Genomic DNA, 13,356 nt, shown 5'->3' on the forward strand with positions numbered 1-13,356 from the left:
AGCTCCCCATTGGTTTAGCGATTCGCAAGGCCAAATTTAATTCTCAATGTTTACCGCAGCATTGAGAGAAAAGGCATGCTTGTCAGCACCAGAGGAAAGGAATCCGAGTGACAGACAGCAAGAGAAGGTAGGTTTACCATTTACGCGTAGCTCTAAGCTGACAGAAACTGTTCCATGAGAACACAGAACATTAGGAGAGAGAGAGAAAGAAGCAAAAAGAAGGTGAGGGAGAGAGAGGGAGAGAGAGAGGCTGCTGTGAGACCCTACTCTCTTACTTCTCAGTCTTGGGGAGAGGAAAAGTTAGAAACCATGCTTGTATACCATGACCTCTATCCCCTTTGAAACCGCCTTTAGAAAATAGCCATGTAGTAGATACTCAGCCATGAGATCAGCTTTTACAGAAGGATCAGGGAAGGAGTGGCTGGAGGCGAGGAAAGGGGCTTTGCTCATTCTTCTGGAGGCCAATAACATAGTCTCAACTATTAAAATTCAATTAGAAGTTAATGAGTTACTTAAAAATATAACATGTATATATCCTTTCTTTAAAATTTAATGTATAAGGTATGTAATAAAAATTAAATGAACTGAGATCATTTTCTTTTTTAATAAAGTGGAATTATCAGATCCATGGTTCTATGGATCTCGGCCCATTTAAAGTACAAAATCGCTTAACTCTAATGCCTTATTTAGAGCAAAGCCCTACAGAGGGACCCGTAAACCTAAGTCCAGAATCTCCCTGGCAGGATCCTGCACTGGGTTTCTTTGTCCTCCCATCTCCACTCCTGATGTCCTCCTGGTCCATTCCCTTCTGCATCCCCACACCTGGGAACGCTCAAGGCATTTCCCCAGAAAAACTGACTGGAAGCATCTCACTTAGCTCACGTGGAGGGCTTGAAATCCTCTCAGGGCTCAACTTCCCAAGTTTTCCTGAGGCTATCTGAAAACATGCAATTTAGGCAATGAAAGAAATGGGCAGGTCACAGATGAGGACAAATATAAAAAACTAAACTAACTCTCATGTCATTTGTAGAATGGAGATACAGTCTCTGTATAAGTGTTTCATTAAAGTACACAAGTAGGTTCAAGCTGTAAGGAAATAGGTGTTTTCCTTCCATAAAGCAATTTCTCAAAATACTCCAATCTTGTTTTTATTATTGTTTTTAATGGAAGGGCTCTAAGGCCAGCACTCTTGCTGTATGATACAACCACATCCAAATCCCAGAAGTTGGATGCCACGTCCTATGCATCTGTGAAGATCTCAGGTCTTCCTCCCTTTGTAAAATGAGAGTGTTAGGGAAGTCAGGAACTCGCTAACAGAATCACACGGGAACTTTCTCAACCTCTACATGTCTGCTTCCTAAAAATTCCTAAGTTCCGGGAAGTGGGTTATGCCAGAATCTCCTGGCTTGACATTGTTTGTGTGGAGAACTATAGACATCCCTGCCTGCCGCAGACCCTGCTGGAAACTTATCAGAATGGAAGCAGTGAGCAAAACACAGGTGCAGTTTGAAAAAGCCCCATCATAATTCTAACAAGCCCTTCCTTCCTCCTTGAGGACTCCTTCAGTCTTTACCACCTGGAGCCTAAAGTGGCTACCACACAACACATTAACAATTACTTGGCAAGTTAATTGAATGAATGAATGAATGAATGAATAACAAATGAAAAGGGACATGGACGTCCTCCAGGAGAAAGTCCTCCTAGTCATCTGCATTTTGTTTTCTCAGAAATAAATTCTAACAGATTGACTGTTCTCTCAGGGTTGGAGGAAACCTCAATGATTCCTCAAGTTTAGCCCACGGTCCCTGCAGAAATCCCCTCCACAGGTTTCCTGCTGAGAAATTGTTCAACTTCTGGAGAGGGACCATCCACTTCCGAAGAAGCTCTTCTTCTGATGGATAGTTAGAACTATTAGGCAGGTCTGCTGAATTTTATTTGGCCTGTGTTGTTCTGTGAAGCCACTGGGAACATTCTGGGAACAATTTTCCCCGCCAGCTGGTCAGAATGTCAGCTCCCTTGTTTCTTAGACCTTTCCTCATGTGAACCAGCTTCGAATCTTATCTTTCTTCCTGTTGCTCAGCCATTGGTCAACATCCCTGAACAGTCTGCTTGGCTTGTGCTGAAAATGAGACGGGTGCATGATCTCTAAACACACAATAGTTTTTGGCAAGAAGCAGTAGAAGAGATGAAGCAGCAAGGGGCATGCCAGGCTGTGATTTCAATATGGCTCAGATGAGCCATAAAGAAGATGATCTACAGGCAAATATTGAACTGCTGGATCCCCATCCTCATGGGATCTCTTCTCTCTTAATGGTAATATTGCCAAACTTGGAGAGCCAAAGAGCATCAGAAGCTAGGATTGCTTTCTAAACTGCTTTCCATACCCTGTGTACTGCCTTGAACCTTATTTATTCATGCTAATATTTAGGGAATATCCTCTAGGTCAGACACTGTGCCCCTAGATGTTAGATTTTTAGACAGGATTTAAAAATCTCTGTTTCTGGGCTGGGCACGGTGGCTCGTGCCTGTAATCCCAGCATTTTGGGAAACCGAGTCAGGTGGATCACGAGGTCAGGGGTTTGAGACCAGCCTGGCCAACATGGTGAAAACCCGTCTCTACTAAAAATACAAAAGTTAGCCAGATGTGGTGGCGTGGGCCTGTAACCCCAGCTACTCAGGAGGCTGAGGCAGGAAAATCGCTTGAAACTGGGAGGCGGAAGTTGAAGTGAGCCTAGACTGTGCCAATGCACTCCAGCCTGGGCGACACAGCAATACTCCGTCTCAAAAAAAAAAAAAAAAAAAAAAGAAAAAAGAAAAAAATATCTGTTTCTGCCTTTAAAGGGACTCTAGGAAACTTGAGGGAAAAATACATGTAAATATACATTATAATTTAATGATGTAGGTGCTGTTGCTAAGAAAAGAAAGGTTATTGGAAGGGAGAAAAATAGAGTTAATTGTGCGAGAGGGAGTAAGACTTCAAAGATAGCTGCCATTTATTGAGAACTAAATGCTTTATGTATTTTACTCATATGCTACTGGCAGGATTTTTTTTTTTTAAATTAGGGTCTCCCTTTTTTGCCCAGGCTGGTCTCAAACTCCTGAGGTCAAGCAGTTCTCCTGCCTCAGCCTCCCAAATAGCTGGGACTACAGGTGTGTGCCACACATTCAGCTTGATAGCAGTTTTATTAGGTATGTTTTATAAAACCTCTTTTACAGACGAGAAGAGTGAGGCTGACCCCTCATTCGGTCGTCAATTCATTCATTCAACATATAATAGGCTCTGTTTTAGGCATTCGGAATGTATCGATGTCCTCCGGAAGCGTACATTATAGTGGAGGACACAGTCTGGTTTTTTTGCACACTTATTAATATGTAAAACATAACATGTAATTTCAGGTAATTATGTGCACTAGAATGAAGCATGGCGGGATGAGGAGATGAAGAGAATCTGAATTGAGAGTCAGGGTAGCTATTTTAAGCAGCATTGTTAGAAAAAGCCCAGTAAGGAGGTGCTATTTGAACAGAGAAAGAATGAAATTCATTCACAAGGGAATACCCTTGTTTCATTCAGGGACTGAGCGAGTAAGCCATACAAAGATGTGGGGGGAATTAGTTCCCGGGGGAGGGAACAGCAAGCACAAAGTCTCAGCTGGATTCAAATCCAGGTCTATCCGATCCCACATTTCTCAACCATTAGGCTTGATTGTCAGATCTGGCTCTCAGCGGCTGAGCAGACATTTATGAGGTGAAGAATGTGGGAAGGGCATTCAAAGTAGAGAGAGGGAAAGGAGGACCAACTTTGGGGTCCGAAGTTCTGACACTTTGCTTAACACCAGATCATTGCCCCAGATCGTGTAAAAGAGTCCTGAGTACTGAAATGGTTTGAGTTATGGGCTCTTTCCAGTGTGAGGTATAGGGACTTAAGAAGTCAAAGAGCATGATGGGCTGTTTGTCCTCTCTGATTCCCAACATCCTTGAACCTCAGTGCTTTCATGCCATGGAGTTAGAAGACCTTGGTTTGAGTCCTCTCTGTACTTTGCAAGCTACAATTGTACTTGGAAAAAATATGGCTAAGAAGTTAGATAAACTTGGGCTCAGCTCTCTGTTATACCTCAGTGAGACCGAAGATCTCTCGGGTAGATTCTCCCCACTGATCCTTTCTGAGGCAGATTTGTGAAGTGGAGTCACAGACCATGCTACAAAGCCTACCTCCTTCTGGCTTTGTGATCCTGGAAAAGTTTCTTGCTTTATCTGAACTTGAGTTTTTATTACAATAGGTGCTAATATGAAATCTCACGGGAATAATGTGATGATTGAAGGAGTTAATGCATATAAAAGGCTAAGTGCAGTTTCTGACACTGTCAACTCTGTTTAAAAGTTACATTGTAGGCCGGGTGTGGTGGCTTATGCCTGTAATCCCAGCACTTCGGGAGGCTGAGGCGGGTAGATCACCTGAGGTCGGGAGTTCAAGACCAGCCTGACCAACATGGAGAAACCCTGTCTGTACTAAACATACAAAATTAGCCGGGTGTGATGGCGCACGCCTGTAATCCCAGCTACTCATGAGGCTGAGGCAGGAGAATTGCTTGCACCTGGGAGGCGGAGGTTGCGTTGAACTGAGATCGTGCCATTGCACTCCAGCCTGGGAAACAAGAGTGAAACTCCATCTCAAAAAAAAAGTTACATTGTCGTGATTAATACTAGATGTGTGCACTTTTGGCTACATGCCACACTGAGTAATTTTTTCCATTGGCAAAATAGGGATATTAGCCCTTTCCTTCGGACTATTGTGAGGATCAAATGAATCTTTTGTAAAAACTTTGTTAATGGTAAAATAGTATGGAAATATGCGTTCCTGTTGTAATGCACATGTGTATTACACTTTGTGTATAATGTACACATTTACCAAGTGTTAGCCATGAAGGCCATGTCTTCCAGTTCATTTGCTCATTCATTTATATATTCATTCAGTTCATACACTAAGGGCCTGTCCTAGGTGCTGGAGGTACCAAAGTAAGATAGATATGACTTCTAACATCAAGGACAATCTAGAACACCTGACAAGTCTAGGAACATCTGCATAGCTGTGTCTTTTTCGCTGCTTTTAGTATATAATAAAATTATTTTAAAAGTAACTCAAAATGAAAGTGTCTTTCCAAGTTTTTGTTTTGAGTTGTACTACACTTAAGATATATTTGTATCAAGGACTACAACTCTGTCCATCATGCACTGACTTTCATTTCAAAAATAGTAGTTTAGAATTAGGTTTCAAAAGAACTTGCATGTTATTTTTTAAATCAAAGTCACAAAATCTCCAAAGAGTAGAAAAATGACTTCTGTTTAGTTTGGCCTGTAGTCACTTATCACTGAACTTGTAGCTCTGACACTAATGGATGATCAATCTCCTACAGAAGATTAGTGTGTGGGCCTAACACCATTGAGGTTGAAATCCAACCCATATGGAAGCTGCTTGTTAAACAGGTAACTGTTTTCTTTTTTCTTTCTTTTTCTTTTTTTTTTTTTGAAAAAATAAATTTCTGCCCCTTCTTACTTCCTAGAAGGAACACATAAATACTTTGATGTGAATGATATCTTGTTTCATGCAACTTCTTTTTGCTACTGCTTATTTTAAACTCAGGTGTACTTTAAAATTCCTTTCCAGTGTGAGACAGATTCCTGCTTCATAATCTCCTGTTTGTTTTGTTTTGCTCTCTTAAGTTTGGATGATGGTGGTGGTGGTGGTGGTGGTGGTGGTGGTGGTGGTAGGGGGCGTGGTTAGTCCACTGGGTTGCTATAACAAAATGTCATGCACTGGGTGGTTTAAACAACAAACATTTACTTTCCCACAGTTTTAGAGGCTGGGAAGTCCAAGATCAAGGTGCCTGCATATTCGGTTCCTGGTGAGGACCCGTTCCTGGGCCCGCAGAGTATTGCATTCTTTGTGTCTTCACATGGTGGAGAGAGAGCTCTGGTCTCTTCCTCTTCTTACCAGGACACTAATTCCATCGTGGAACCTCTACCTTCATGACCTCATCTAAACCTAATTACCTCCCAAGGGACCCACCTCCCAATACCATCACATTGGAGGTTAGGGCATCAACCTATGAATTTAGGGGGGGACACAAAAGTTCAGTCCACAGCATGAGGCAATGTTATTATTTCTATATTTTTTGAAGATTTGAAATATATTCTTTTGGTCTTTTTCAAATGGCTTTATTATTTTCATTTTCTTGAGAGTAAGTTCTCCCTTTGTTAGTGTTTTATTTTTGTTTTTATTTTTAGCAATATTTTCCTTGTGTGTTTGGATTTTTTTTTTTTTTTTGAGACGGAGTCTCGCTCTGTCGCCCAGGCTGGAGTGCAGTGGCCGGATCTCAGCTCACTGCAAGCTCCGACTCCCGGGTTTACGCCATTCTCCTGCCTCAGCCTCCCGAGTAGCTGGGACTACAGGCGCCCTCCACCTCACCCGGCTAGGTTTTTTTTTGTATTTTGTAGTAGAGACGGGGTTTCACTGTGTTAGCCAGGATGGTCTCGATCTTCTGACCTCGTGATCCGCCCGTCTCGGCCTCCCAAAGTGCTGGGATTACAGGCTTGAGCCACCGCGCCCGGCGGATTTTTTTTTAACGCTTACTTTAAGTGGGACACTTTCCCCATCAATTTTTCTCTTTCTTTCTGTGCTTTCTGTGCTTCTTTGATGGCTTTGTTTGCCTCCAGTTGGCCCCTATGTGGTCCCTGAAGGTTTGGGCACTTGTCTTTCAGGGATTTGTCACATGCATGTCCTTAGCCAGCTTGAGGCTTGGCCCAGTTCACAGTTGTACCATGGGTTCTCTTCTCTCTCATTCTACCCTTGGGTGGAAAGCCCTCATTGGTTATGACTTTGCTCAACCTCTATTCTGGAACAGGAAGCCCGTGGCTACCCTTGTTTTCCACCGTAAGCCTCATTTCTATCCTCCGCCACCTGAGGAACACGTTCTGTCTATTCCTCTGAGAAAGGAGCTCCTAGATTTTGTTGTCTAGTCTTTGTCTGGAACCCATGAATCTGATGATGTGAGTCCCCACTCAATGCTGCATGTTTCCAGTCTATTTCTAACCCATAAAGATGGCCATTTTGTTTTGGAGCATGGACATATCTTTTTAAGATTAAAAAATTATTTACCATTATTCTGTGTCTGGAGCAGAAAACAGGTTGCTTTTTTTTAGCTTTATTTTTTAGACTAGTTTTCAGTTCACAGCAAAATTTGGTGGAACATACAAAGATTTCCCATATAAATCCTGCCTAGACATATGCATAGCTTCCCTAACTATCAAAAAGTAGGCAGCTTTTTACACTTCAAGTACATTTTCAAATTGCCAAATATTCTCCAGGGGTCAGTGTGTTCTATTTTGAAAGGAGTGCTAGTATTTTCTGGCACCTATTTACTAGCCCTTTAGTAGAAAGAAAAACAAGTACAACTATTTCTTTACATTTGGTTTCAAAAGAATATTAAATAGACAACCAAATTAATTAGGATACTGTTGTTTCTTCTGTAACAAGTATTTCACCAGTTTTCTACTGGATTTGCTTAACTTCAAGGTCATATTATCATTTGTATGTAACCTACAATTAAAGCATTTTATAATAAGCAAAAAAGCTGTAATTTGTAAGTAAAGCAGTGGGGATTGAAATAATAAGAAATATTAAGGAACAAAATCTTTTTTAATGGACAAAATATATCCAACCCTTAAGATACAACGTACTAACTTATTTACCATATGTCAGTTCACTTTTAAGACTAAATTAGAATTGTATTTAGTACATAAGGAAATTATAGAAAACAGAGGTAAGGGAGATTAGCACTGATTTAAACCAATATTTCATCTAATTCATAATGATTAGAAATAACAGTTTCTCAGAAAAATAATCCTTGCTTTGCTCTGACGGGCTCTTTAATCCACTTTCTGCATGTATATCCTGTGACTTTTCTCTGGCTTCTCAGGTTTGCCCTCTCTGCTCTCATTATTAGCATGAGTTAGCAGGACCCAAATGGGAAAAATTGAGGGAACAAGAAACATTGAAGGTATTCTCACGAGACCAAAAATATACATGTATGACTGACCAGCTCTCGGGCTGGTCATACTTTCTGCTCATGATTGGCCCTGCAGCCTTGGGGAAGACATTTCTCTCCAGCCTTCCTCCTTGTCCAAGAGAAGGACTTGACTGACTCTCATGTGACCTTGCTAAGACCTGTGACATGAAAGATGCTATTTTTAAATGACCTGAAAAGAAAAGTAGAATCTTTCATTTTCATTACACAACTTGACTAAATCTGCAGCATGTGATTATATGAAAAATAAAACTGCACTTAAACTGTTCCAAATGGAAGTACTTTTTTAAAAGAGACTGAATCACGTACCTCCGCCATTATGAGTAAATCTGTTTAAGAAGGTGAATTGTTAAATTTTGTTATTGGTAAAATATTTTTGAAATTCAAAATGAGTAAGAATGATCAATTTGTGGGCATGGCTCTGAATGCACAAAATAATTTTGCTTCCACCATATCACATTCTATGTGTCTGACATTTTCTCAACCCAAATCAATAGAGATCTAAGTGAATTCTTAAATATTAGAGGTTCGTGCATGTTGTAAAAAAATGAGAAAAAATTAGATAATGAAATGACATCTTCTTGATTACTACTAAGGTTCATGCAAGTGACCCAAATGCCATTTTTGTACCCACAGGTTTTAAATCCATTCTATGTGTTCCAAGCCTTCACCCTAACTTTGTGGCTGTCTCAAGGTTACATAGAATACTCTGTGGCCATCATCATTTTGACAGTTATCTCCATTGTCTTAAGCGTGTATGATTTGCGACAGGTAAGCCCTGAAATCACAGCTGGATTCTATTTAGCTTCTAGCTAAAGAAGTAAAGCCCATGGTGTTTCTACTGAGAGCCAGCAGTGCTTTGTCAAACATAAGTCATAAAACAAAAAGTGAGGGCTTACCAAATGTGGGATCACAGAAGGAGGACTTTGGGACTACCAGGGAGAATTAAATGTCTTAGCAAACTCTGATTATCATCTGAAGCCTTCATTGAATGCTTTGTTTAGAAGGACTCTAAGGCTGTATTTGAGTATGGTGGGAAAGAATGCTGTGATGGATGAAAGATGCCAGTCATAGTTTTAGGAGAATGAAGGGGTAGCATCTCAACTGTGTGCATTAATCAAGATATTATGCCCCTTAGAACACTTCCATATATTTCCCTGGACTTAAATATTGTATTTGTTCTATAGGTTTCCTATTTAATTGTCTTTGAAAAATTTTAGTCTCCCTCTTAGAAGTCCTTTATAAATGCCTATGTCTTCATTTGATATTTGAATATATCTTTAAGGAAATCCAAAAGAAATACAGAAATTCCTGTGTGGGAGTTAGGGGATGGGTTGTAGAAAAAATTAGGTTTGATTCTATACTCAATAAGACAGTGTTTCAGTAAGAGAATTCCCTGACATTTTTGAGCTTCTGACTTATTAAATCAAAATATCCAGGGTTGGAATCTTCATTTCTAAAAGTTTTATAACTGATGATTGTTATGCATTCTAAAAGCTTAACAATGATTATTATAAGGGAACCCACTGAAGGATAAATTCAAACACCAAGATTCCAGATATATGTATTTATTTATTAATGCCATCATCATATTTTTCACTCATTTTACTCTATGAAGTGCACATACATATATATACCAGCTTATAAGGAGATTTATGTCTTTATTTTTTAAAATTAAAATAGGATCTTACTATGCATATTAATCTGGAACTTTCATTTTTCACTTTATATATAATGGCAATTCACCAAGTAAATAAATAATTATAATTCATGTTTTTAAAATAATACTATACTATTTCATGATAATCATAATTTATTTCACTGTTCTGTTACTTGTTGAAAGTAATTTCCCCTCAATCTGTTGCCACCACAAATAATGTTGAATTGAAAGTTACTACTATAGTATGGGCATGTTCTTACATATTAGTGTTTGCATTTTTTTAGCATAGCAACCAAAAGCCAGGTTTCTGAATCAAGGCATATGTATATTTTGAATTTTAATAGATGCTGCTATATTATTTTCCACAAATGAAAGACTTTTTTAAAATCAGAAACATACAAGAGTATTTATTTCCCCCGGATTCATCAGTTTCTGGAGTTATATTGATATTTAAAATTTTTTAAATTTAACGTATTTAAAAACTAGGTCTCATTGATGTTTTAATGTACATTTTCCTGATTGCTGGTGAGACTAGACACTTTTTTTGTCTAATAGTGTTTTGCATTTTCATTTTATATTAAGGGCCTCTTTATATTCATCATATATGTGAAAAAGTTTTACTTTTTAGTCTATTTTTCTAGACTTTGACTTTAGCTATCTATGAAAATGTACGTAGAGTCAAATATATTTCTTTTCCTTTATGGTTTATTGTTTTGCTTATAAGATCTCCCCTTCCAAAGTTAGGTAATACCTGTTTTCTAATACTTGTAATTGGCTTATTTAAAAATCCTTCCTGGAATTTAAACTTTCAGGTTCCGCATCTTAAAAAATCTCTACATTCCTTTGTTCAAAACAGTGGCTAATACGGGAACTTTAGACTTGGTGGCAGTATTGCAAAGGATTTCTTTAAAAAACAGAAAAGGAATTAGAGGACAAACACTAATCTCATTAGCAGCCAGTATTTATTAATAAAAGGGTACCTAACCCAACCTGTAAAGCACCTTGTAACACTCCACAAAATGAGCCAGTTTCCTGAAACTGTATATTTGCAATTTAAATCACAAGTCCTCATTCATCAACATCTGTTTAGCACTTTACAGTTTACAGTAGGCACCCATATTCATAATGTATGTATTTGTATGGGACATGGCAAATTAGGAAATAAAACACACATGATTTTTATAGCCTCCTGCTACCTGAAAGGGGGGGACAGGGATAATCCAGGAGGTGAAGGGACTTGTTCACACTCACCCAGTAACAGTGGCCATAGACCTTAGCCCCAGGTTTTCTGATTCCAAGTCAAGTACTACACACTGTCCCATTGAGCACAACCTCAGAGTGACTCATGAATTTCCTTACAGCAGTAGGATTTGGGGAAGGGCTTTGGCAGGATTGAAAGAAGGAACATCTATTGCTATCTCCATATCATTCCATTGAGCTACACTGAAGTTCATTATTTCACTGAATTAAAGACTTAGGTAAACGAACACCGGCTTTGGAAAATTGTAAGAGAGCAAGTGTTTGCAGGAGTAGAATAAGATGTTTTTCTGCATCCATCGTGGCCCCAAATTATGCTACACAAAGAATTACCTTTCTTAAGCCAAGAAACCCTCCTGCTTCAGTCCCTTTCTAACAAGTTTGGTGCAGGCATGAGTGCAAACCTTGGTACTCAACTGTATTTACATTGAACTGTCTGTGCATACTGTATTGCTGAGCTCCACGGGTGGCTGCTAGAAATAGCACTGGGAGTATCTGGCCCACAGTGCTTTCTTTGCCTTCAGTTATGACAGAGCCAAGCTCAAGAGGCACCTGAGTTAATACCCTCATTACTCATCTCTAGAGGAAATCCAGCCACAGCAAACACAAGGACACACAGCAACAGATGCTGAATAATAACAATATGCAAATTCATCTTGGAAACTGATCCTGGTACTGCTGAACAGGGACAGAAGAAACTAAAGGGGGCCTAACGAAAATCAGGCAACGAGCTTTGCAGTCATGGCAAGCACTGCAGCGTTTGCCTTCTCCTAGCTAGTTGGTTGCCATAGAAACCCGTGTTTGTAGATTTTCCCAGTACATTAACTCAAAGAGGAGGCTAACATTATTCCACTCCAGTGTTGGGAGAAGTAGAATAATTTGGTTCTAATAAATACATATTTGATAAGGACCTACTATGTGATAGGCTCTAGAGGAATCCACAGATGCATAATATACACGGTGCCTTTCTTCTCTCTACTGCCCGACTCACAAGGGAGGCCTGACAAGACAGCGGTTAGCTATAATGGAATGTGATCAGTACACTCACACAGGTGGAGAGAGAACAATGAATTCTTCCTGAGGATTGTAGGGACTTGCGGAGTGGAGGTGACATTTGAGTAGGCCTTTATGTGAAGGATTAGAAAGTTTGTTAGTAGAGAACTGGAGTGGACATTCTAGGGACTAGCTTGAGCAGAGGCATGGAAGCGTGACAGGTTACAGAGAAGACTAAGTCTAATAAACCAGCCCAGCTCTACAGCATAATGAGTTTTGGGAATTATAGTCAAGTATTACTAACTCATACTTCACTACTTCCAAATGTGTTGACTATCATCCTCTCATACTACGCTGAATTTATCATGGCATTATCTAAATGAGTTTGCAAAGCAAAAAAAAAAAAAATAAATCTAGAAAAAGGATTTTTATCTTCTTAAAGGAAAAAATGCTGTTTTTAAGCACTAGAAGAACATATTCATCAACAGAAAAGGCTTTAGAGTCAGATGAACCTAGGTTTGATTTACTTAGTAAATGATGGTGAGAAAATTACTTTAATATTTTCTACCCCGTTTTTTTGGTTTTTACATGTATGTTGGAGATAACATTTTCATCACAGAATTATTTTGAGAATTAAAAAAATACTGTTGTTCAAGTGCCTGCAACAATGCCTGGCACATAATAACTGCTTAATGTTTTAAACTATTTAAAAATAATAAAGATTTGAGCCATTTTATATACCATGTATATTTCTTCTATGTTGCCTTGCAGGTTTTAAATAAATCTCTGACATGCAAAATAAATCAATGTCATATCATTTTAGAGCTTGAAGGTATAACTTGAAAGTGATCCAATTCAATATTGTCTGCTTACAGAGAAAAAGACTAAATTCTAAGGCACCATTTCTTATATGTGCACGTTACCTGACTGGTTAGGGGGTATGCCTGACCTACAACTCAGAAATCCTAACTGACCCCAGTGTTCTTTGCCCACAGAACCACAGCTGACTTCCCCACTATTACGCATCATTAAAATGCATGCCCCAACCATTAAGCCTCAGGAAGTCACCTTAGAGCAATGAATGTGCACCAAACAGTACTATCGCTTCCTCCACTCAATCGGTCCAACTTACCAAAGTTTAACTTTTCATGCAAAACTGAAGTATATCATAAATTTTTCCATATAAATATTAACACTGGGTTCATTATGTTTTCTCAAGGGGAAAGTTGTATAATTACGTGTAATGCTTGTCTTGGCCTAGTGACATTTATAACAGTACGTATCACCAACAGAACAGATCAAAACAATGTAACAGCTAAAAGAAAAAAAGTTTTATATGTGAATTAGGCTAAAGTGAATTAAGAA

The 13,356-nt window shown here is 39.1% G+C and overlaps 1 protein-coding gene across 1 annotated transcript in view; it reads left to right on the forward strand.

Moving 5' to 3' along the window:
- ATP13A5 (ATPase 13A5) overlaps positions 1-13,356 on the forward strand; it is a 114,687-nt gene that overhangs the window by 25,523 nt on the left and 75,808 nt on the right. The window contains exons 6-7 of the mRNA XM_050779239.1: positions 5,412-5,481; positions 8,718-8,852. Coding sequence (XP_050635196.1) covers positions 5,412-5,481; positions 8,718-8,852 — 205 coding nt within the window. The remainder of the gene's footprint in view (positions 1-5,411; positions 5,482-8,717; positions 8,853-13,356) is intronic.

Source organism: Macaca thibetana, chromosome 2 (genome assembly GCF_024542745.1).
Source record: "Macaca thibetana thibetana isolate TM-01 chromosome 2, ASM2454274v1, whole genome shotgun sequence".
Classification (NCBI taxonomy): Eukaryota; Metazoa; Chordata; class Mammalia; order Primates; family Cercopithecidae; genus Macaca; species Macaca thibetana.